The sequence below is a fragment of the Cupressus sempervirens genome, chromosome 4 (genome assembly GCF_028749045.1).
Source record: "Cupressus sempervirens isolate cs-2001-9-10 chromosome 4, ASM2874904v1, whole genome shotgun sequence".
NCBI lineage: Eukaryota > Viridiplantae > Streptophyta > Pinopsida > Cupressales > Cupressaceae > Cupressus > Cupressus sempervirens.
The window spans coordinates 431,271,181-431,297,249 of NC_143121.1; the positions used below are offsets into that span (position 1 = coordinate 431,271,181).

General features: G+C 34.1%; 1 protein-coding gene across 1 annotated transcript in view; it reads left to right on the plus strand.

Moving 5' to 3' along the window:
* The first annotated feature begins 410 nt into the window (after positions 1–410).
* Positions 411–26,069, plus strand: part of LOC149561864 (exocyst complex component EXO84C-like) — a 115,832-nt gene continuing 90,173 nt past the window's right edge. Inside the window, exons 1-2 of the mRNA XM_089825394.1 lie at positions 411–815; positions 14,101–14,198. Coding sequence (XP_089681520.1) covers positions 726–815; positions 14,101–14,198 — 188 coding nt within the window. The 5' untranslated portion in view covers positions 411–725. The remainder of the gene's footprint in view (positions 816–14,100; positions 14,199–26,069) is intronic.

Below are 26,069 nucleotides of genomic sequence, written 5' to 3' on the forward strand. Positions count from 1 at the left end.
AATCAATTGATTTTGATACAGTGTGTGAGCGACGATCAACCACCATGTATACATACTTCTCGAAGCCATCCTTTGTTATAAGTATTTGAAAATACCAATACTTTAAAGAAGATTCCATTTTTTTATTTAATTGCTTTTTTATCAAGGAAACTAATTTTACCCTAACAAAATTGATACTAGACAATAATAATCTAGAAATACTCTATAGAAATATATTAAAAAATAAAATACTTTATACTTTAGAATGTCTTTTTCAATATTTAAAATTAATAATGAGAGTGCAATAGGACTAAAATAATCAATTCCATGAAAATAGTGAAAAACAAAAACAAAAACAAAACAATTTATAAATATTAAAATGACTTAAAAAAATTTCAAACCTCATTTTGAAAAATTTAAAACAATTCATTGGTATAAGCACTATAGTTTTACCTTCCTACCAGCAAAAACTAATTAGAAAACAGAGAGTCAGGGAACGATTCTCTGTTATTTGAGGAGATCTGAATGGACGGGCCCGCTATCTAGAAACCACTTGGAGTCTTGCCGACCTGGTCGGGAATCTGGATACGTGGGAGAAACATAAGAAAGTAAAAGTTACTCTGTGCTTGCAGATTAAATGGAATTCTTATTACGCTCCAGAGGTTATTCCTAGCCTAAATACTTCATTATAAACCCGTCGAACTTGAAGGAGCAGCAGCTGTGGCGACAAACTGAAAAAAGAACAGATGGGATCCGCTTACGAGGAAGATGATGATGACGGTGGTAACTGGGTCACTGTCCCTGTTCACTCCAAATACCAGTCTTCAACTGAAAAGGTATCGCCTTTTCTACAATTCAATCGTTAAGTGTCATCCACTTTCCAGCTTTCAAAATAACCCTCGAAGCCATAGACATCGGATAAATATGAACGGGTATTGCTTGGTCAAGCTACCTATACTTTATGAGCTGTGCTTTTTCTGATTCCATGAGGATGCTATTGTTTTTAAAGTTTCAATCTGTTAGAAAATTTGTTCATATGATTCTGTAGAGTATCTGAGCCGCAGTTTGTCCAAATTGGTACTTTTGATTTAGCAGTTAGTGTATCAAGTCTCCCTGAGCGGTTGCATGTTTGATGCAAGGTAGCATAAATGTTTGGGCACTTGGATAACATCCTCTTTGCTCCTGCAAATTCTCATAGGGCTGCATTTGGGAATTGTTTATTTGTGAAGTAAGGTAATGCAATAGCAAGGTTTTATTTTACAATCCAAGAAGCACAGTTAATAGGTTAAGGGTACTACCTTTTGGAAGCAAGGAAATTTCACGATTCATCATATCTTGATTCTTCAACACCTGGTCTCTTGAATTTTCCTCTCTTTGACCACGCTTCTTAGAAAATGTATAAGAATAAAATCATATATGTTTTCATTACTTTTGAAATTTTGGAATTCTCAATTGCACTTGCAAAGTACAAAATATATCCACGCACATGACATTATGTCAGATGTTGGGTTCTAACCATCAAAAGTATCCTCTCAATTCAAACTATTTACCGTCCCGCAGCCGGAAATGCTTTTAATGCGTTAAATGGAAAGTTGAATGCCCTAGTAATCACGCACAGGTACATTAACGAAGAAAAATCTAGCAGCATATAATAGAAAAGTAGTATGTGAAAATAGAGTGATAGGACTGGACATATTTCTAAATCACATTCAGAGCACAGCGTTTATGTATTTTTAGGATATTGTTTGGTTTCTTCTTAGCCTCACTTTCCCTCTTCTCTAGCATTTCTGTCGCACTAGGTGTATGAGGTGACCGAGGAAAGTGCATCTTCCAATGCGATTTGAATATTAGGGGACGGAGGGGTTACCTTTATCCACATTTCTGGTTAGGTTGCATTTCCAGAGTGACCAGGTTTGGGAGAGGATATGTGCACTTCCTTAACATTGGTTATTTGATAAAAATCCAACTGGGTCATGATCCAGAATTTCTCTGACAATTCTCAGCATCCTTATAAGAATCACATGAGTTCATGACTTGCATAGCTTGCTTATTATTGCACTGATTATGACTTTTGATTCTATATGTTGGTTGGGCTAAACATTTTTACAACTGTATGTTACATGTTTTTTATTAGCTTGCCAGCCAGAAGTGGATGCATGGGGTAATCAATAAGATAATGAAGTATATGACAACATGGTTTTGATGAGTGAGGCATATTCTTGGAGTCTCAGGACTTCATGAGATCCCAATCAATTAGAGATCTAGTAGTGCTAGACTGTACCCTCTCATAAATTTTCTGATTTTACAGCTGATGATTTGAGTTGTCGTTTCATTCAAGTTAAGCCTTTCAATATTCTGGAAAAATATGAACGTAGTTCATCAAGCCATGGTTTGTGAGAGTAACTAAGGTTTTGAAGAGAAGATGAACAATAAGACATGGAGAAAGAATAAAATTGTAGGGTTGACTAAGTGGAGGCTAGAACAAGAGTAAGAAGACATAACAACATGTTGGAAGCAAGTAGAAGACAGTAAGCAATTGAATGGGGCTGGAAATGGTGACAGTACAAGTTTAAGTGTTGGGAAATCAATGAACCATGACTAGATGCCATCCTGGTTGCTGATGCTAGTACAAGTTTAAGTGCTTGGGTGTGCTAGTACGACATTTTTCCCCTCGGAATGGGTGTAGGTTGGTGTATACATTATTTAAAACTATAAAAACAGTGATACTCATAATACCACTAAATAAAATGTTTAAATACTGAATGATTTGAAAAGAAAATGAAATACACAATGGGAATTACAATCAGTATCCAACAATCTTCAAATTATTCTTCATCAAGATTATCAAACTCAACATTTGGTCAACTTGGTTTGAACCAAAATGAGTTACAGTAACACTTCCACTAGCCATTTCATATGTAGAAGTTGCCTCATCTAAAGAGATTTCTGCAAATTGTGCACTACAATGTCTAAGTCAACACACTCAAGAGTTAGGTCCTAATTCTTCACCACCCCCTTCTTTTAATCAAATTTCTTATGCAACAAGACATGCATGTTGGAGTGCACAAAGACCAAATCCTGAGTCTTTTGCACCCAATCAACTATACTTAGCTAAGGGAACCGATGGCCTAGATTCTGGGAATGGCAACCAGTGGGGCTTTAGGAACATAAATCACAATGTTGAGTGATAGTGCCCCTTGTTGAGGTTTAGGGGCAACACCCCGGGTGATTTTGAGGGGCAGTGCTCCATGCAGGCTGTGGGAAAGTTAAAATCTTTTAAATCACACAAATCTTCATGATGCACTCTGTTTTTGCTATTTTATCACTTAAGGGCAAAATTAGGTATTTGGCACTTTGCTGTTGATAGAAATGATTTTTTTCTGTTTTATTTTAGGCAACCCACGGTTTTGTCTAGATATGCCTCAGGTTTTCTCTTCATGGATTTGTGTGATTGTAAGGGACCCTAGGCCGTCTTGGCCTCAAATTATACACATTCAAAAAGGGATGGGGGTTTCTGCTGAACCCAACAAAATAGGATGTAACTTTGATATTGTTTTACATTTGGGTGCATTCAGTTGTGTTGATTGTCTTGAAGAGACTAACTTTTTTTAAATCTATGGCTGAATGAAAGGACATTGTTTTTTAAGAACAGGGATTTTAAAAAGGACTTTTCACAATTGTATCACTTGAAGTGCAAAGTTACGTGTTTGTCACTTTTTGTTTCCAAAATGTTTTTTTACTTGTTCTTTTGGGCAGCCCTTTGGTCCACCTAGGTTTGCCTTGGGTTTGCCCATGATGGATTTGTGTGGTTTCAAAGCGACCTTAGGATGGCACGATTCACGTCCTCAAAGTAGATTCGTATAAGATATCATGGGCTAGGATTTTGCTGAACCCAACAACATAGGATGTAACTTTGGCATCATGTTGGATGCGTTCAATATTGTTGATTTTCTACAAGGGAGTACAAATTTAATCTATGACCCAATCGAAAAGGATTTTGTTCTTTAAGAACCAAGGCACTCCTATAAAGTCTTTTCATGGACTTACGAGGATATTCGAAGTTACCATGAGAAACCCCTTGCTAGGACACAATCTCTTAGGAATAGGTTTAGACTAATCCCAAAGTCTAGGATTTGCTACATGTACCTAGAGAGTGATTACTTGGAATTTCTTTTTGCGAAAAAGTAGTATAGAATACCCAAGTATAAGGACAAGTATCCCCTTATTATAGATAGGTAATATTCTCGCACTCTACATTTTTATCATTGATTCTTATCCATGTTAGTATTTATGCATTGTTTGAGGGTCTTTATGGTTGGCTAGATGCTAGAAAATCAACGTGTAGGCCTAGTTCCCATATTTGATCTGAGGATTCTTTCTTGAGGATTGTGAAATGGATTTTTCTGGTTCCTTGTGATGGTCTCTCCTTCATACCAATCTTTGAGTTCACCTTGTTTGTTGTTGCAAATTTGAAGATATTGCACCCTTTTATCACTTAAGGGCAAAATTTGTAGGTGTTATGGAAGAGCTAAGTTGCCGACAGTAGTACAAGGATGGGTACAGACACAAGTTGTTATCCACACATAGACATAAAATTATAAAAATTGTGATATTCCTAATTCTTTAATGAAATACTCTAATATCTTATAATTTGCAAAAAGAAAACTCTCATACATTCACAACACGATTCAATGATTTTTCAAATATCAATAGAAAATGAGAATTTCAACCAGTTTTCAACCATTTTCATATTGCTCTTTATTGAGAGCATTAAAGACAACATTTAGTTCAAGTTTATTTGAACTGCAATCAACTACAATGCCGCTCCCATGGGCCATCCCATATGTAAACGTTGCCTCATCTATAAAGACTTCAACAAGTTATACAACCCTAGTGTCTAGTTAGCATGCTTAAGAGTTAGATCTCAATATTTTGTCATCCTCTCATTGTAATTAGGTTTCTTATCTGAAAAGAAACACAAGTTGGATTTCAGAAAGATCAAACACTAAAGTTTTTCTTGCATTCAGTTGGTTGCATTTAATTATAAGAGGATAAAGGAGTATCTACTCTAATTCTGTTCAACTAATGAGGAGTTTGCAACTTATGAATTTTACATACAACATTGACAATTGTAATTAAATAAATAATAATATTAGTATATAGCAACAAATAAAAAATGAAAAAGTAAAAAAATAAAACGATGCTGCAATGCCCCCACCTATGTTGCTTATATAGATCTTGTAGTCCATGGTTATGAAGATCAAAATTAAGAGTGATTATTTTTTAATATTTATTTTAATGCTTATATTCAAATCTTAAGAACATTATTTATATATAGGCTAGGTCATGTAGGGTTGGCGAAGGAGACCTCACCAAGTCCTCGGGTAGAACCTTGGCTGCTTGTCCGAGCCTTCCCCTAATGTGACCTCAATGGGTGCTCCCTGTCATGACCCCTCCTAAAATGGAATCCCACAATTACGCTAAATAAAAACATATCTAATAATAATATATATCATATGATTATTATATCTTATGTATATGAATTGCTCACATACAACATTGCCCTAATGAGGTAATGAAATCATCAAACAATAATGAATGAATAAATTGACAAAAAAATAGTTGAGTGATAATAAAAAAACCTTGCAATACTATGGATCATTACATTATCCAATCATCAAAGGAAAGTCAACATCAAGTATTCACAATAATCAACAAGTATATGAATATATATTTATAGTCCATTTTATTCAATCATAAATTTATATCATATACAAGATAATAATAAGATATAATTATTACCTAATTATAAACATATATAATCCCAATATCAAATTTTATATCAAATTTTATGATCTAATTATAAACATTAGTAATAGTTTATAATCCCATTTATATTTCATATTAACCGATCACATACTAACCTTATAAACCAATTACATAATTAAATGAAAATAATAAATAATAAATAAATCCATGCCCTTGGGGTTAGGGGCGGGTTCCACATGAACCGTTGTGGTGGTTAATTTATACTCCCACCCATATTTATAAGTCACCGAATGTATTTGGTGGGGATATATAAGTTATAACATACACCAAAAAGAACATATAAATATTGGGGAGGGAATAAAATCAGATTCTAAGGAAAATATAAGCCACATGTGGAAATCAACATGGTAAAGCATTAGAAAATATAAGTGGATCACCACCCCTTTATTATAGTAAGAAATAAGAAGGGTATTAAGGTTAAGAAAGGGATGTAAGGTAGAAGAAACTTAATAAAGAAATAAGAAATAAGAGTATAGAGTGAAAAAGGGACCCAAATAAAGGTTATATTAATTTTAGTTGCTATTTTGTTGAGATAGATTTATCATTTATAATATTCATATATTCCAATTATATATAGAATAATTATCTTTTATATATTTATATTTTGTCTAAGAGCTTGTATAACTGGAAATGAATATAAACCTCATATATCTTCAAGTGTAAATATGTTTGAAATCAGTCATAATATAAACAAGAGCTATCCAACCTTAAATTGGAAACTCGAAGTGATTAAAGAGAAAATCCAAAGAGGGAGATTACAAGTGTTATCCGAGCATCCTTCTTGCCATCCTGTGAGAAGTGGTTGATGCAAACTAACGAAAGGACCCAGAGAGAATTAGAAAGAGAAAAGAGGAAATGTACCACCACCATGAATGGTCAATGAGTAATGAATTTAGGGCATTTATGGAATAAAGGGCCCGAACCACTTAGGCCCTCATGGAACAAAATAAAAGAAATGCACAAGCTATTACTGAGCAAAGTGAGACAAATCAACTCCTCCTTGAAGCAATCCATAAAATGAGTAAAAAATGGAAAACATATGAACTCTAACCAATCTTAGAATAACAATAACCAACCAAGAATGCCAGATGCAAGGCCAACAATACCCTCTTTTCTACCTGACGAGGAACATGAAGAAGAAAATGAGATGGAAAACCATCGTATGAATGGTATCGATGTCATTGTAAAAGCATATGCCATAATCGATCTTGAACTTAGGAAGGAAATACCTTTCAAAGACTATTGTGATGCTAAGATGAAAGAAGCGTCAAATAAAGAGAGGAAAACAACACAAGAAATATATCTAAAGGAAGAGATGAATAAAGTAAGTCTTCCCAAATTTAAGGGATCAGGGGAAATTACAACAAGTCTATGGGTACAAATGTTGGACACTTGTTTTTCTCTAAACCCTATGAGAGAAGAAAGTGTCATCAGATTTGTAGTACTTCATTTAAGAGGGGCAACACAAAAATGGTGACAACATGGTCTTATCAACCAAAGCCATAAACAAATAAAAAGTTATGTTGAATTCACACAAAACCTCATAAAGCGATGTGATCAAACAGATCTAGAATGGTATTTCAAGAGATTTTCTCAACTTAGACAAGAAGGATCAGTGGTGGAGTTCACTACTGAGTTTGAAAGATTATCAGCGATGGTATCTGAGTCTCACAGAAGAGACTCACATATTTATTTATAAATGGATTAAAAGAGTCAATCAAGAGCATAGTGGGAGTCCTAGAACCAACAAACTTAGAAGATGCAATCCAAAAGGCATTAAAATTTGACACATGCCTAATAAAAGACAGATTCAAGAACTATCCTTCAAACACGCACTTCAAGCATTCTCATAAAGAAGGAAATTACAAAAGGGAATTCCAAAGATAGGAGCTATCGCCGATGCAATGAGCTATGGGATCCCAACTATAAATGTGGAAGAGAATTTAAGAGGAAACACAACAAATTAAAGAGGAAGAGCTTATGTTTTAGATGCAAAGAACAATGAGAACCGGGACATACTTGTGGAAGAAGGAACCAAACTAGTAGATTGGAATTCTTCCAAGTTGACAAGGATTTAGAAGAGAATTTAGGGAAGAAAATAAAACATGATTACAAAGATGAAGAAGGAAAAGATCCAAGGAATTTTGAGGAGCTACAACTCTAGCAATGACAAATAAGTGCCAAAATCATTGAAAGTAAATAAATATATGTATTGTATGTATATTCTCATTAATTTGGGAAACATTTTTTAATGAATTTGAAATGGAGATAAAGTATATGATTACCATCTAAGTAGGCCACCTTGATGGATGCCTAACACCTGCCATCAAGGCCAAGGGGGTCAAATTCCCGCCCTTGGGCTCAGATTGGATAAACTAAAGAAGGATATTATGATATTAAAGTAGAACACCTTGATGGATGCTTAACACCTTCCATTAGGGCCAAGAGGGTCAAATTCTCGCTCTTGGGCTTAGATTAAAAAGAGAATAAAAATACCATCTAAGTAGAACACCTTGATGGATGCTTAACATCTGCCATCAAGGCCAAGGGGGTCAAAGTCCCGCCCTTAGGGGGCTTAGATTGGACAAATTGAAGAAGGATATAATGATAATCTAAGTAGACCGCCTTGATGGATGCCTTACACCTGCCATCAAGGCCAAGGGGGTCAAAGTCCCGACCTTGAGCTTAGATTTGGATAAAGTATAGATATGGAAGAAAACAAGCATCCTGCTAAGTAGACCACCTCGTGTGAATGCCTAACACCTGCTATCGAGGCCAAGGGGATCAAAATCCCACTCTTGGGCTCAGTATGGAATCATCTTGGAATTAATTTATCTGTACTTATTTTTTCTTGAAACTAATATAAATATATACATGTTTATACTAATGATCACTTGTGATTGCAGGATTCACAATCCAAGAGAATATTGAAGAAGTATGATTTGTAAATCATTTCATGAACCCTAGTTCATTGCAAGATATAGATTATAGGGAATTAATCAAGAATGCATTACATTTCCACATGCATTTATGTGTTTACATTGTGTATTCTTCATGTCTTCATGCATTCAAGTGTCTACTCCGTGTCTTCTTTGTGTTACCAGAGGACTTGGTGAGGTCTCCTAAGCCAACCCTATACGACCTAACCTATACATAAATAATGTTCTTATAAGATTTGAATATAAGCATTAAAATAAACAATGAAAAAATAATTTCTCCTAATTTTGATCTACATAACCATGGAATACATGATCTATACAAGCAATATAGGTGGCGACATTACAAGGGTATCAATGCATGGTCTTGCCATCCCGTAAACATAGAATTATGCTAATAATTTCAATAAGATTAGAACTTTAAATATAGTATGACAAGTGATATTGATATAGCCTATCCCTTAATCTCGTGTTGTAGCCTTGGGATTTGATAGTTGGTGTTGTGTAGGGAAAGGCAGAGTAAATCCTCACAAGATAGGTGAATTCCAAGATGGGTAAGGATATTTTTTCCCAATGCCTTGAGGGAAAATCCTGAGATGGTGCGAACATGCAGTCCCCATGCCTTGAGGAAGCCTATTTGTGCCAAGTACCCTATGACAAGTAAATCCACGCTCTCCTCAGGGTTGAGTTAGGAGAGACATAAGGAATCATGACTCTACTATGTCAAGTATCTTGAATGTATTTATTGAGTTTTTACGTTGAATCAATTTGGTGGTATAATAATGGGTGTATGTTGCCTATACTTTATGTATGCTTGTGTCTTCATGTGTATACTCCATGTCTTCATGCATTGGTATGTATGCTTTGTGTATTGTTCATGTCTTCATGCATCAATGTGTATACTTTGTGTATGCTTTGTGTCTTCATGCATTAGTGTGTATGCATTGTGTCTTTATATATTCATGCATATATTTCATATTTTCAAATGTGGTTCTACTTTCTTCTATTTTGAATAGGGGAATCTAAAGCATGTTACATAATGTGGTTCAAAAAATTCGGTAAGCACCATTATGAGGTGAATTAAAATAATTTCTCTAAAAGATGAGAGAAAAATTATCTTAAGTTCAATTGCCATTTTTTACTATAAAAGGAGAAAACATATAATTGCTCGAGGACAAGTAAATTTGGTAAGGATAGACTGTCATGAGCTGAAATTGTGCAGGTACAATACAAATATATCTCATAATTGCAAATACATTGAGTATAAAATACATTGCTTTGCTTATACATACATGAATAGTCAATATAATATTAATATTAATCATAATCTCTAACCTTAATCAATATAGATGTATATATATAATATTTAGGCATTAATACCAATAGTATTAATCAAAGCTCTTAATCAAATATCAAATGTAATTAGTCCAATTATTAACCAATAATATTATAACATTAATCTTTACATTTTAATTAATAATATTATAATAAAATTTCAATGTTATAATATTATACTTGTATCCTATGTTTGAATGACATAAAGTGCACTATGTAGTGCTACCATTGGAGAATCGTGACCTATGAGGTTTGTATATATAGATTATCGTGAATGCTTTAGATGGGAGAAATTATAGGAAGATAGTCTCTTGGAGGAAGGACAGGAATGCTTAGCACCATAGATCCTTGGCAGTGAGTGAAGACCATCAACTACTATTGCTGGGACTGTGCACAATGCACAAAATAGTAGGAATTGTATATTGCTGATAAAAAGAGACATTATAAGAGCTTATCGTCAATGTCTTTATGAAAGAGGAATAAGTAATTTACAATGAGCACGGTGGAAGTAGTGACATCCACAAGTGCCGATAGACAGATTATTCGTGATGTATGTGTAATGCATTTCTCTCATACATACAAAAAGATCTCTGATATATATATATATCTATTTACATATGTGTGTGTGTATTACTGAGCATGTGGGACCATATTCATGACAATCCTCAGTGCTTAGAAAAAACATATTTAATTAAGGCTGTAGAAAAATAGTAAACTGAACTAGAGTTCTTGGTAGAATAGGATATAGATATTTTTTGGTATTCTTCAGGAGGAAGAGAAGATGGAATAAGGAGATATCATTGAATAGAAAGAAACAGAATGATTATCATCAAAAGGAAATTAATTATTTGCAATGCAAGCAAGCACTGTTTCACATCAGTTAATGCTGTAAAATACTAAATCAGAATTGTATATATTCATCAATATGGAATAAATATATTCATCACAAATTGATAAACTTATATTAATTCAAATCCTATTACTATTGACTTATAGATGGGAAGTTGTAATTTTAGAAAAGAGGGGCTTGTATAAATCTTAGCAATGGATCTCTGTCCCAAGATAGGCTGGGGATCAGCGACCACAAGGGCCTTGCAGGTATTGTGCCAAGAAAGGCTTAAGGGCTTGGATCTGTAAACTTTGAGGGAATCCATTGCAAAGTTGGTGTCTTGGCAACTTGGATGACTTCTACTCCTTCCTTCACTAAGTAGTAATAAGCAGGTATGGATGATAGTAATTTTTACATATAACTTTAATCTAATGAGATTAATGACTAAATCTATTAGGGAACATTACAATCCAAACCCTAATTGAGAAATTTAGGTTAAATTAAGTAAAGTTCCAACAAGGGGACACTATAGATGCATACTTGAGAGAACTTTTATTGCAAGAGGCTGCAAGTACTTAGAGCCTTGGCTATGTATGTAGCACCATTCATGAACATCTTTTTTGTACTTGTCTTGAAGTTTTCAAGCATCATGAATCTTTGAAGATATGAATTGATCAAACTCGCTTAAGGCAACACTTGTATATTTGCATTTGGGGATACTCTTTCAAATGCAATCTTGTAGCCAACAACATCCTCTTCATTCCTATATGGTGCCATCTTCTGCAACAAAAAATGTAGCTTTAAGCTATGATATTTTTGAAACAAGGAAAACGCTAGAGATGAAAGGGCATAGTCATGTTGTTCCAAATAGTCAATAATGATAACATTTTTGATTTCTTTTCTTTCTAAATAGTCAATCTTTGGCTTCTATTATTGTACCTTTTTTCAACCATGGAGTCTATAACATCTTAAATTTCACCAAAAACAGGGGCAATCTATATCAACATATCTAACCATGCCTGCGACTGGCTTAGTGAAAGTCAAAACATACTCCACATGGGCTCTTTACTCATCTACTATCAAATGCTTAGATTTTGTGGGTTCTCTATGTATTATTGTCTTCATACACTCCAAAGAGTATTAATGCCCATAGCCTTCAATGTCCTTCACACCTCAAGTTGTCTCAAGAAAACAGGGAGATATGTCAATGGATTTTTGACAAACTAATGTGGTATAAAAATTAAAATAAATTAAAATATTCAAAGGTAGACGTCATGACACAAAAAATTACTAAAAGATAAAATTTAACATCTTTTTAATAAATCTAAGTTCGAGAAGACTTTAAAGATGGCTTATGACATGTGATTATTTGTCACAACCATTTGAATCTCCTTGGCCTTTGTGTAGATATCTTTGACGTACTGAATCTTTGTGCCAATCTCTTACAAGATCAAGTTGAGCAAGTGGAACATGGCATTCAAAAGCTATATATATATATATATATATATATATATATATATATATATATATATATATATATATATATATATGTATGTATGTATGTATGTATCCTTAACTATTGAATCAAATGTTTCACAAGTTTTTGTGTTGCTAGCTATAACTTGAAAATTGTTTTGGGCTCAACCATCTCTCGCTCCTCATAATCTATTACCTTCAAAAACATCGTCCCTTTAGGGGATATTGAAATGACATTGGTTAGTGTTTTTCTGGCTACCTTTCCATTCTTAAAAATGGTCATGCCTATTTTGGCCTATGCATCCATGATTGGTCTCAATGATGCCTCTATGGAAGCTTTATTCTTGGTCAGTAAGGTAGTGTGCATCTTTTCATAGCCAACTCATATGATCAATAGGTGTGTTGGTGCCATCACCATATTGCACCATTGTGGCCATCCAACAAGGTTGAAAGAAAGTGCTTTGCCATAATTTCAACAAGCAATACTCTCACTTGCAACTTCCCCCTCCTCACTCTCATAGGCCTTTTCCAATGGGCCTCTTTTACATGAAAGAAGGCAAATTCTCTAGTTGGGAAGATGGTAGCGTGAAAGGATGTTTGCTAATTAGTTGTGACAAGCCACTAGTAGGTTTCTATAATCCTTTCATGGAAAGAGGATGTGCTCCTCTTTCGTTTGATCAATTACTTAATATGTTGATGTTCTTTTGTTCTTTAATATATCGCATTATTTGGTGCTTTGAAACCCTTTTATACTTGACCTTATATAAATTCTTATTTCTAAGACAATAATAGCGTACAAGTGAGGTTTTATTGGACTATACAAGCCCTTGTCCTCATTCACTTATCGGCTACAACATTGATGATAACTTGCTGCCAAGAAGTAGTTCAATCATGGTTTTATGTTGTCAAAGAGGTGACACTGCATTAAATTTAATTGAGCTCTGTACATGTGGAAAAACTGAATTAGAACTACTAGCCATTCTGTATAAATATAACAAAACCAAAAAAAAAACTATAAATTCCCAACTGCACAACTTAATTTCTTTGGTATTAGAACCCTCTATTATGTATAAGAAGGTATTTAAAATTTCATTTTATTTGGAAACATAAACCCAAAAATTTTTTAAAGTTGTTACAATACTCACTCACTTTTGACAGGTAAATTCTTGTGTAGCTCTCTCCCCTATGCTGGAAGTACATCCTGAATTATATGTATGCACTTCATCTTCGGATGATGTTTGCTGCTTCCTTTGTTCCCTAAGTTGAGATCTGACTGCTCTGTCCCTTACTTAGGCTGTTTAAGTATTGGAATGGGAAGCAATTCAGGATAACCTGGTGACATAGTTTTTAACCTGTTAGTGCTTTACTTACATAATAATTAATAAATGTGAAAATATATGAATGATAAATCTTGCTTAGATCGATGAGGCATCATGTAGCATCATCCAAATTTTTACCATTTCAAAATTCCAATACACAATTTTTATACAGAAGCACTATTTTTTAATCAGTGGAGTTTGGGAGCATATGTTATTTAATTTTATACAGTATTATGATCTTTTTATTTTTATTTTTTATTTTTAAATTTTTATTTTAAAAGCTGAGCACAGTTCTTTCCAGTGAACATCTCAACTGTGCTGCCACAATCTGTCATATGTTGTCTTGACAATGTTTGGTTGTTTGGTATTAATATTACAGTGGCACTTCTTTATGCAGGGAATAAGGCAACTTTGCTCACAATTATTACACATGAAGGCATCATCTGCTGAAGAACTGCATTGTCATGCTTCCTCAAAATACTCAGCATTTATGAGGTGACTGTTGTTTCAATTAATTTTCCCCTTACTCCCTTTGGTGCGAAATATTTCTAATTGGAAAAAGACCTATTTTTGCTCTAAATTTTTTATTAATGTTAAATCTATGATAACCTCCAATCAGACATTTTCATATTTGAAGTTTGAAATGTGCAAGATGCTATGGTTTTATTGGTTATTAACTTATTAGACACGTGTTTTTGGAGTCTTTGAGATTGCAGGATCTTGGAAAACCGTTGAAATTCCCTTTGGCCTCTTATTTTGTTATAATACAGATCTGATCAGCATAATGGTATATTTGACATGGTTGTTATAACACATGCAAGCTTTAGTCTGTTAGAGCTCCAGGGTGGTGCTGAAGAGATTGTAAGAACTGTTTAACTAATTGAGCACTTTAATCACAAGCATTTAGGAATGACAATTGATCCACACGGAGTTTGCAATTCTTTTCTCATATTTCATTTCTTGTACACATAAAGTAAGAAAAAAAAAGGGAATTTTTTGAGGAAATTGTCTTTATAAGAAGCAAGACATGGCAAAGATGATGTATGATGGATATGATAAAAAACAACTGTCCCCAACATTTTTTCTTAAAGCTTAAATCTCACTGTCTCCCATGCTTGTCTGCTTCATCTTATTTGGCATAGGATTTTTAGATCATGACATGAAATGTAAGAGTAACCTTGTGGTTACGTAACCCGAGCTTATGTACTTGGACCACCTTGAGTGGTCCGATCATGATCGCCCCTATATTCTGCACTGATGAGGAGTTCCAGTCAATATATGTCCTTTGAAGTAACATGGATCATTTTTTGCAAATGTATTAACATTGCTAATGTGATTGATGTCTTCCAAATGCAGATTTGAAGGCTCATAAATATGAGAGGAGGAGACATGTCTCATGAAGAGACATGTCTCTATAGTTAATCATTATTTAATATATCAATAATATAAATAACCATGTGTATAACTCATTTTCAAGCATATATGTAATATGTTATAATATATTATTATATTATTATATAATAATATATAATGTATAATATATATAATATATATTTTATTATATATATAATATATACTATATATATAAGATATTTATCTTAAAGATGATTTACCATCAACAAGGTATCTCATGATAAAATCAATCCGACGGAAGCTATAACTTTAACACTCCCTCTTAGCTAGGGAGGATTTATAGAACACATTATGCTCTCAAGAATAAGAAGATATATCATCTCAGTATGATATTCAATCCACTATGAGGCTAAATTTCTCACCTTTCATAACACACAGTTGAAGCAATTTTTTATATCTTTTAAAAACACCACCTTAAGTGTGGTCTGTATGGTGTCCGGCAAGGTCCAGCCCAAAGAACCATAACAAGTTGGTTATCATAGTGTCTGGAAAAATCCGGCCCAAAGAACTATGATAGCAGGTCTACCATTTATAAGATCGCTACCTTACAATGGTTACCTTCTATCTGTTCGTTATCATGATTTTCAGCACTCTGGGACAACAATTTAATGAAGTTTGTCATGATAACAGGTCTACCATTTATAAGATCGTCATCTTATAATGGTTACCTTTTGTTTATATATGTCAATGAAAGATCCATCACCTTTCATTACATATCATAGCAACATCATGTGGTGACTTACATGATATCCACCATGAACCACCATGAACCACCATAGCTGCTACTAGAGGGTGGAACAAATATTTTCACCTCAGAGTTCTCTCTTATAGAGAAGAGCACATTACAAGGAATTTCACTTAGAACTTCTCCTCATAGAGAAGATATGATCCTCAAGGGATTGCATCTCAAAATTTCTCCTTCTGAATAATGATCCTGGGAAGTCAGGTCCTATGGTTACTTTGTTAGAAAATCTCTTCACCCAAGGATGCCTATCGAACTCACTCTGAATCTTATATTAATCTTTTGATTTTCTAGTGATAAGTCAATACTTACTCATGATGCACTCAAGAGTAGGCCCATCAAAATCATGCAGTTACACAGATGTATTTTTAGAATCCCTCTAAGTATTAATCTTCTAAGCTCCTGCATTGCCTTTGAAGAAGTGTCATAGTCCCTCTTAATGTAGAAGGATACTCATAATCTCAATCATTAAAGATATTCACTTCACTTTATCTTGATCATCAAATGACTAATGAATTCTCGTCTACACAATATTTGATAGCATGTGTAAAGTGCCAATCTTCTTTTCCCGCAAGAACATCCTCAGACGAGTACTTATCTGCCCATGAGGGTCATGGAACATCTCCTTACTAAAGATGGTTCAAGTGGGAATGAAACATTGGTTATTATTCCCCCCACAATGTAAAATTCCCACTCTTATACCTTTGAACACTTTTGCCTCACATCAAATTTGACGACTTCTTTCTAAGTTCCAACTTGCTCTTTTCATCCATTCAAGCTCCAAACATTCATTAAACTTAATAGTAGAAGCAAACATTTCCTTCCATTTTCTTAAACTCATCCACGATTCTTAATCTCCCACTGTTTCCTGCAAAAGCATTTTCGGAAGAAAGATCAAGGCAAAATAGCTCCTACAACATAATTATATTTCTCATTAATATTATCATGATTCACATTGTAACTCATATTAATCGTTATATAATTTCCAATATAGTATAGATCAAATAAATATAAAATTTAAATGTATATATATATATATATATATATATATTTTAATCTACACTTTCAATATATCATTTCCATAAAGAGAAAGTACAAATAATAATTTGCATACTTTATCGGGCCCCATTGTCTTATAATAACACTTTTTCAATGTCAACTAATAGTAATTACTGTCAATCTTTTGTTTTAATAATAAATTTCTTTTATTAAGATTGCCGCTGTAGCCCCAAAAAGAATAATCACTGATGTGTATCTTCTATAGATTTTTATGTTTCGATTAAACCTTCATGGCTGACTCATAACTGACGATTTGGCTCTTATTTGTAATCAATAACATCTGACAATGAACTCACTCGCTTGATAAAAGATCTAAATGCTGGTGGTATCAAATTCTGTTTGTTTGATGATCCTTTTAATATTTCTGTCTTTAAATTGTTGTTCATCATAATCGCAGTTGCTGCCCATTATACATATATTGTCCATCTTTTTTTTTTAATATCTTTTGTTGTGATTGATACTTGCTACAATTTGCTTATAGCCATCATGTCCAACTTCTCGTCGCCTTAAAATTTATTTCATGTTGTTACCGTATAATCCATATGCTGCATCTAAGATATTCTCAGTTTGCTATCCTCATAGGGCTTTTTTTTTGTATTTCAAAGTCACGATATAAACGAGGTTGTATCATCTTGATAATTTTCACTTCCTCTCACGCACACCAAAACTTCTCACGGTATGTATTTGTCTTTAACACCTGCTATGACTTGTTCCATATCATGATTCATTCCTGAGACTTTACTTATGACCTCTATGTTCTTGTCGGAGCTGTGTCATTTATAAAGCTATGTGAATTCTTCATTCAATTGCTTATGTTATTCTTTCTTTCATTTGCAGTTTGGCTCTGATACCATGTTAAGTAACATGGATCGTTTTCTGCAAATTTACTAACATTGCCAATGTGATTGATGTCTTCCAAATGCAGATTTGAAGACTCATAAATATGAGAGGAGGAGACATGTCCCATGAAGAGACATGTCCCATGAAGAGACATGTCTCTATAGTTAATCATCATTAGTTAGTATATTAATAATATAAATAACTATATGTATAACTCATCTTTAAGCATATATGTAATATGTATTATATAATAATATATAATGTAAATATATATAAGATATTGATCTTAAATATGATTTACCATCAACAAGGTATCTCACGATAAAATCAATCCGACAAAAGCTACAACCTTAACATGTCCAACATCTGCTATGTACATCCTTAAATACGTGGCATGAAAAACACTATGCAACTAGGTGAGAGAAGTTGTAGAGCAATTTTGTAGGCTACAAGGTTGATAACTTCTAGGACCTCAATTGGCCCTACATATCTTAGTGTCAGTTTAGAGAAATTTTCAAACTTAAGGGAGCTTTTCATGGGTTTAATCCTCAGGAGAGCCTTCCCAAATATCAAATTGTCTGGGCATGCATTTAGCATTAGCATAGCTTTTCTATGTGTCATTAGCCTTAGCCAATCATCCTCTGATCAACTTTACTCCTTCTTTCTTTTTTCAGAGCATCTCAGTTTTGAGGATTACCCTATCCTCTAGCTTATCCTAGTTGATAGGCACTTTGCATCTTTCATACAATGCCTCAAAAGGTGCCATCTTAATGATTGATTGATAAGATTCATTGTTTGCAAACTCTACTACCAACAAGTAGCCTTCCCATTTTTACTATTGGTCCAAGCACTATATCTTTGTAAGATTTTGGATTTGGTTTACCCTTTTTGTTTGATGATTTGTCTCAGGATGATATGCTGAATTGATGTTTAATTGAGTATGCAGAGCTGCAAATGATGTTTGCCAAACCATGGATGTCATTCCTGTCTATAGAGCTGCAAATAATGTTTGCCAAACCATGAATGTCATTCCTGTCTGAAATGATTTTCTCAAGAATTTCAAGTGATTGAATGTCATTTTTATACAAATTTCCTTGCTATGATAGGTGCTCCATTGATTAAGTTCCTTGGAATAAATTAGGCTATCCAAGTTAGTTTATCTGCCACCACCAAAATGGTACTCTGCCTATTTATTGGCATGGGAAGCCCTTGGATCAAATCCATACTAATGATTTGCCACTTACGCTAGAATGGCATGAGGTTGTAACAATCCGGTTGGATGCTGGTGTTCAACTTTGACTTTCTAGCATTCTAAGCAACTTGTCACCAATCCAACAACATCTCCCTTCATTCCCTTCTAGAAATACAAGGGTTTAATATTAGCTAGTAATTTATTAACATCTGGGTGCCTTAAATAAGGTGCAATGTGGACTTCTTTAAGATTTAACTTTCTTAATTCCTGATAAATTGGGAATTTACATCCAGATTCATGGTTTCTTAAAAGTCCGCCTTGATCGATCTCAAAATCTTCTAAAAATCTTCATACCTTGGGTTATGGGGGTCAATTCAAGGGCTGCTTGTACTTGGTCATAGTATTCATCCCCTTCTAATTCTTGAAGGGTTCTAAATCTAACATTTGTTCTTACAGTTTATGCCTCAGATGGTAGAAAGCATACTGTTCTCCTTGTTCTTAATGTAATAGATTTTAAAGTTAAAATTGGAGATTAGTTCTAACCATCTCTTTTGTTGAGCATTTAGATTGGGTTGAGTGAATGTATGTTTCAAACCTCAATGATCCAATTTGAGCTCAACTAGCTTGCCTAAGAGATACTGTCTCCATACTCAAAGAACATGAACAATAGACGCAAGCTCTAATCATGGGGAGCATAGTTTTGCTTGTAGTTCTTTTAAATTTATGGATTCACAAGTGACCACCGTCCATCTTGCATCATAACTCTTTTTAGTCCTTCCTCAAATGCATCTACAACTACTGCAAAATGCCCTAAAGGATTCAGTACCTTGAGTATGTGTGCAAAAGTTAATCTTCCCTTCAAGTACTCGAATGCTTTCTGACATTTTCTTGGCTATTCAAATCTTTTTCCTTTCCTTTGGAGTGAAGTGATTGGATAGGCTACCCAAGAAAAATTCATCACAAACTTCTTGTAATATTCAGGTAACCCTATAAAATCTTACTTCCTACACATTTGTTGGAGCAGGCCATCCTATTATAGCTTTTGTTTCAGCTAAATCTACAACTATACCATTGGTAGAGAGGATGTGCTCTAGATACTACACTTCTTTCTAGAAGAAGTTGCACTTTGATAATTTTCCATATAACTCACGTTCTTGCAAGTGCTATAATACCATCTGCCAGTGTTTGTAGTGTTCGTCCTCATTCTTGGACCAGAATGAACTAATTCATATAATCCTTAAATACTATTAATCAAATTAAGTAAAGCAGTTGGAGCATTAGTTGTTAGTTAACTGAGAGGAGGGGGGAATTAGTTATGTCCAGTTAGCATACAATCCCTTTCAAACATTAACTTCAATCTCTCAGTGTAAACATCCAACTTAATTCTTAACTCAATCATTCAACTTCATTCCAAACTGTTCCTTGCATTATCGACTGACAGTAAAATTCCAATTATTACCTAGTGATATCTTAGCTATTATCGAGTTGCAGTAAACTATAAAACATGTAAAACAACTTGCAACACAAATAACATTTACACAATTAATACCATGATTTTAATACATTTACTCTTTTGAAGTGAGCTCTGCTAGGAGCCAACCTTGTTAAAGGTTACACACACATTGTTAATGTGACCTTGTTAGAGGATTTTGCCAAAAGATCATCTAGACCTTATCACTCCTTGTCCTTGACTAAACAGAGTGGCCTAATTTAAAGGACTTATAAACACCACTAATCGATGTTACCATATAGGATTTCACAGACTTGTTAGGTCCACTCGGTATTTTCGCTTCAACGGTTAAACAATATAAAGTGATATGTTAGAATAGCAACTACCTTTGCTTGTTCAGATCTTTGTTCTTGCTCTTTCTTTGTCTGATCTCTCTCTTGGATCTTCTTTCACTTTGTACTTTGACTTGGTTGATTAATTCCTCTTTCTTCTTTCATTGCTCGGTTCACCTGGCTCAACACTTTACTCATTTTTTCTTCTAGAACTTCGCACTCACAATGACTTCAACACTTTAGCATAATCACCTCCTAACCAGCAACATGAAATCAACAACCTAAAACTGTCTTGTTATCCTCCTTAAATAGTTTTCTCAATGCTTCCAGAGCCTTCCATCTTTTGCCACTTTATCAGCATCGTCGATCTTAGGGTTATAACAAAACTCCTTCATACAATGAATTTAGACACTTAGAAAATATAACTTGCATAGAACTTTGTGTCCATACTTATCTTCATTCAATTTCCTTCATCAGATTCTTCTTTAATTTCTTAGCCGTAGATCTTGCAACAAACTTTGACTTGTGCCTTAGACCTACTCGAACTTTCCAAATTTCCATAAAAAGGCCTTAGATTCCAATTTTTCAAACTTGTTCGTCCAGCTATCACTCGGTAAACATTACATTTACTTGGGCAAAATAACACCCGGTTAATACTGACTTGCTCGGGTAACACTGTGTTTCCTTTCTCCTTTTACCAATCGCTCGAGCAATACTGTAGTCACTTAGTGAACACAGTCTCCCTTCATTAACCTTGTCATTCGGTTAAGCTTGTGTTCTTCAATATATTGCAATAATACATGATTGTAAAACAATCAACCCAATAATAAATTATCATTGTCTAGCTCATTCAAGTACCCATTGAATACCTTACATATCAATTATGTTTTCATCATATTTTCTTCAAATCTTCTTCATCAATCTAATGATATGGTACTTAATTGAGTTAGCATAATGTCTAGCCAACTAAGACTTTGACATCAATGACAATATAATGACGACTATTATACATACATTCATAGCATCATCACCTAACGATCTCCTATTACCAATTATATTATCAGTTGGGGCTAACAATCTCCCCTTCAACATTGATAGCAACACATAAGATTTTACATTACAAAACATTGCATAAGATAATCAAATGTATGCATTGATAGCAATACAACTCTGCAATTTTGATTCTTCAAACTAGTACTTGGTTTGACAACAACAATCTTCAACATCTTCAACATTTCTCCCTCTTTGGTTGTGAACTCTTATTCCAGGTTCTTTCTTCTTTCTCATCTTCATCTCTGTAGCACTCCCCATTTGAGTAATCTCTCTTCCTTTTCCTATTCTCATACTTCTCCTCTTTGGGTATATTCTCTCCCTCTATCATCTCATCTTTGTCAACTCATTTCAGTAATCTTCTTCCCTTCAGACATACATTTCTCTTACCATTCATTATATTCTCCCCTATCAGTAGTCTTCTCCCCCTTTGACAACAATGCCAAAGGTCATTATAAATTTCAACACGAAACTTATAAAACCTTATAGTTATCCTTGTAACTTGCATGTATAGATTACTTTAGTTTCATCATAGTCAACTTCAAAACTTCAGAAATGCTCCTAAAGTGTGAACACTTTTGTATCAACTCCATAAAGATATTACAATTCATCCATGAATTGATGCAGCATGCCTTTTTACTTAGTGAATTTTGGATAGGGGTAGGACCCCCCAGTTTATTGCTTAGATACTCAGAAGCATATTAGGCAGGGACGTAGTAAATATATCAGCAATTTGTTCTTTAGACTTCACATATTCAAGCCTTACTTGCTTTTCTTGTACTTGCTCCCTCAAGTAATGATACTTGATTGATATGTGCTTTGTTTTTGCATGCATCACCGGATTCTTTGAAATATTTCTGGCACTTGTATTATCATAGTAAATAGTGATAGGTTTAGTTACCTCTTCTTGCATTCCTTCCAACAATTGTTTAATCCACACAATATTTGAACAATTTATAGCAGCAGCAACATATTGAGCTTCAGCAGTAGATTGTGAAATACAACTCTATTTCTTGCTTATCTATGTAATCAACCTTTCTCCTAAAAAAGAAAGCTCCACCACTTATTTTTTTTCTGTCATCAACATTTCTAGCCCAATCAACATTTGTATAGACTTTATGATTAAAGTCATCTTCTTGTTTATGCCATAGGCCATAATCTTTAGTTCCCTTAAAATATTTGAATATCCTTTTCATTGGAGTCATATGAGTTTCCTTTGGATTAGAGGAAAACCTTGCAACAATTCCAACAGTTGGGGCAATATTTGGTCTACCATGTACAATATACTGTAGCTTTCCAATCATTGATCTGTATAATGTTTAATCAACCTCACCAGTAGTGTCTTCTTTTGGTAATTTCACTCTAGTCACCATAGGTGTACTGACTGACTTAGACTCATCCATCCCAAAAGTTTTCAAGATTTCCTTCACATACTTAGACTAAGTAACTTATATACCTTTCATTGTTTGATGAACTTGTAAACCAGTGATTTTTTTTATCTCACCAAGTATAGACATCTCAAATTTAGTACTCGTTTGTTCAGCAAGTGTCTTACTCGACATATCATTTCCACCAAATATTATATCATCAACAAATATCTCAGCAATCAACACCATATCTTCAGATTCACTCTTTAAATATAGATTACTATTTTCACTTGTTCTAGCAAATCCAATCTTAATCAAGTAAGAGTGCAATTTTTCATACCATCCTCTAGGGGCTTGTTTCAGTCCATACAACATTTTGCCCAACTTGCAGACCATGTTCTTCTTTTCCGGTTCGATGACTCCTTCAGGCCGTTCAATATAGACTTTCTTTTCAAGTATTCCATTCATAAATGTAGATTTTACATCCATTTGATAGACCTTGAACTTCTTGTATGTAGCATAAGCCAACAATGTTCTTACTCCTTATCTTGTCATAGCTGCTAAAGTTTCACCATGATCAATTCCTTCTTCTAGTGCATATCCTTTGCAAACTAATCTTGCCTTGTTTCTTACCACTTCTCCATTCTCATTCAACTTGTTTCTAAAATCCACTTGGTTCCACTCACATTTTTGTCAGTAGGTCATGGTACTAGAGTCGTGGTATTGTTCTTTTCAATTTGATCAATCTCCCCATTCATAGCATTAACCCAACATTCATCATCCAATTCAACTTTTACTGTGCTACGTTCAAAATCAGCTATTAAACATGTACCTTCTCTTATCTTGCGTCTAGTTTGTACTCCAACACTTCTATCTCCAATTATTTGTTTAGGTGAGTGGTTCTTCCTCACATATTTGGCCAATATAGGTTCAGTTCTATGATTCTCAACATTTCCTTCACTCAGTAGGGGTTCAACTTCCTGCTCAGGTTGTACTGTCTGGTGCTCGGGTATAACTATTTGTGACAAGGTAACAATTGTCTGGTTCTCGGTAGCTCTGTGCTATAACTCGGGTAGAGTATCAGGTGCCTCTTTATAGATATAAACAAATTTGTTGTAATCTTCAGGTTCCCTCTTGTTTTCCACATCATCTCTCTCTGCAAACTCATCAAATCTCACATTTGCACTTTCAATCATCTTATTAGTAGCCCATGTTCAAACATTTTAAAGCTTTGCTCTTAGATGAATAACCAAGAAATATACCTTCATTTCCTTTAACATCAAGTTTACCATTCCTTGTATCTTTATGAATGTAACACCTACTTCCAAAGATTTTGAAATAACTTACATTTGGTGTGTGACCATACCACAGTTCATAGGGTGTCTTGTTTGTTCCTTTCTTCAATTGTACTCCATTAAGACTATAAACAACAATACTAATTGCTTCTCTTCAGAATATATGAGAGACCTCCTTCTCAATCATTAGAGACCTTGCATAATCCATGATGGATCTATTTCTCCTTTCAACAGTACCATTCTGTTTTGGTGTCCTCGGTGCAGATAACTATCTTTCGATACCATTCTAGGCACAAAAGTTAGTGAATTCAGCAGACATAAACTCACCACCTCTATTAGATCTCAAACATTTCAAATATTTACCAGTTTACTTTTTAACTCTAGCTTTATACCATTTGAACATATCAAAAGCATATGATTTCACTTTCATGAACATTACAATCATCAATAATCATACACAATCAATATGAAGTATCTATCACCATAGTAACTATCAATTCTTGTTGGACCACATAAATCAGTATGCACTAATTCTAGAATATCATTTGAAATGTGTGCCTTGTTAGAAAAACTTGACTTTGTCATCTTACCGAGCTAACATTCTTTGCACATAGCATTTTTAGGTTTTTGCAGATTTAGTAAGCCTCTTACTCTTTTATTTTTATTGATTTTCACCATGTTTTCAAAGTTTACATGACACAACCTCTTATGCCATAACCACACATCCTTGATTTTAGCAAATAAACATGTCTCAACTATAGGATCAAGGTAGAATAAGTTACCTTTTGTTTGCATTCCTGTTCCAATCAGATTTCCCTCATCATCAAATATTTTTACTTTCCTTTTCTCAAATTCCAGCTTGTGATATGCATTATCACTTAAAAGATAATTCAAGTCCTTAAACCCAATATGCATCATCACGTTTGATCTTATCATTCAGCAACAATGATCCTTTACCTTTCACCGAGTATGGAACATCACTACCGAACTTAACAGTTCCACCATCATTAATTTCTTCAAACTTGTCAAACTTACTTAGATCACCAAGCATGTGATGTGAATAACCACTATCAATAATTCATGAATCATTCTTAGTAACATGTGAAATAAGGGCATTTTCATTCTCATACCTTTCGCCATTTGGATCTTCCTCGATTGCAACATAGATCATTTCAAGTACTTCCTTGTCTTTGCCAGAACTAGACTTGGTGTGCTTTTCCTCAGTGATATAACATGACTTCTTGCGTTTGTCTTTGTAATCCTTGTTCTTCATGTACTTGAAATCTTTCTTGTCATTTCTATCATTTCTATTAGTCTTGCCTCTGTTAGGGTATTTAGCAGCAAATTGACTAACCTCATTACATTTGAAATAGATCAAGGACATTTTACCTTTGTATTTACCTTACCTCTTGATAACCTTCTTGCAAGCAATGCTTCAATCTCATCCAAATCAACTTCAGTTTCAGACTCACTTTCTTCTTTGGTTTTCTTCTCTTTCTTTGAATTGCTGATGGTTAGTGAATTGCATTTTCCAATGTAACCATATTGTTATCATAATTGCTCAACTCAACTGCAGTCAACCAACCAACTAAACCATCAAGTGTGAGATCATTTCCAGGCACAACT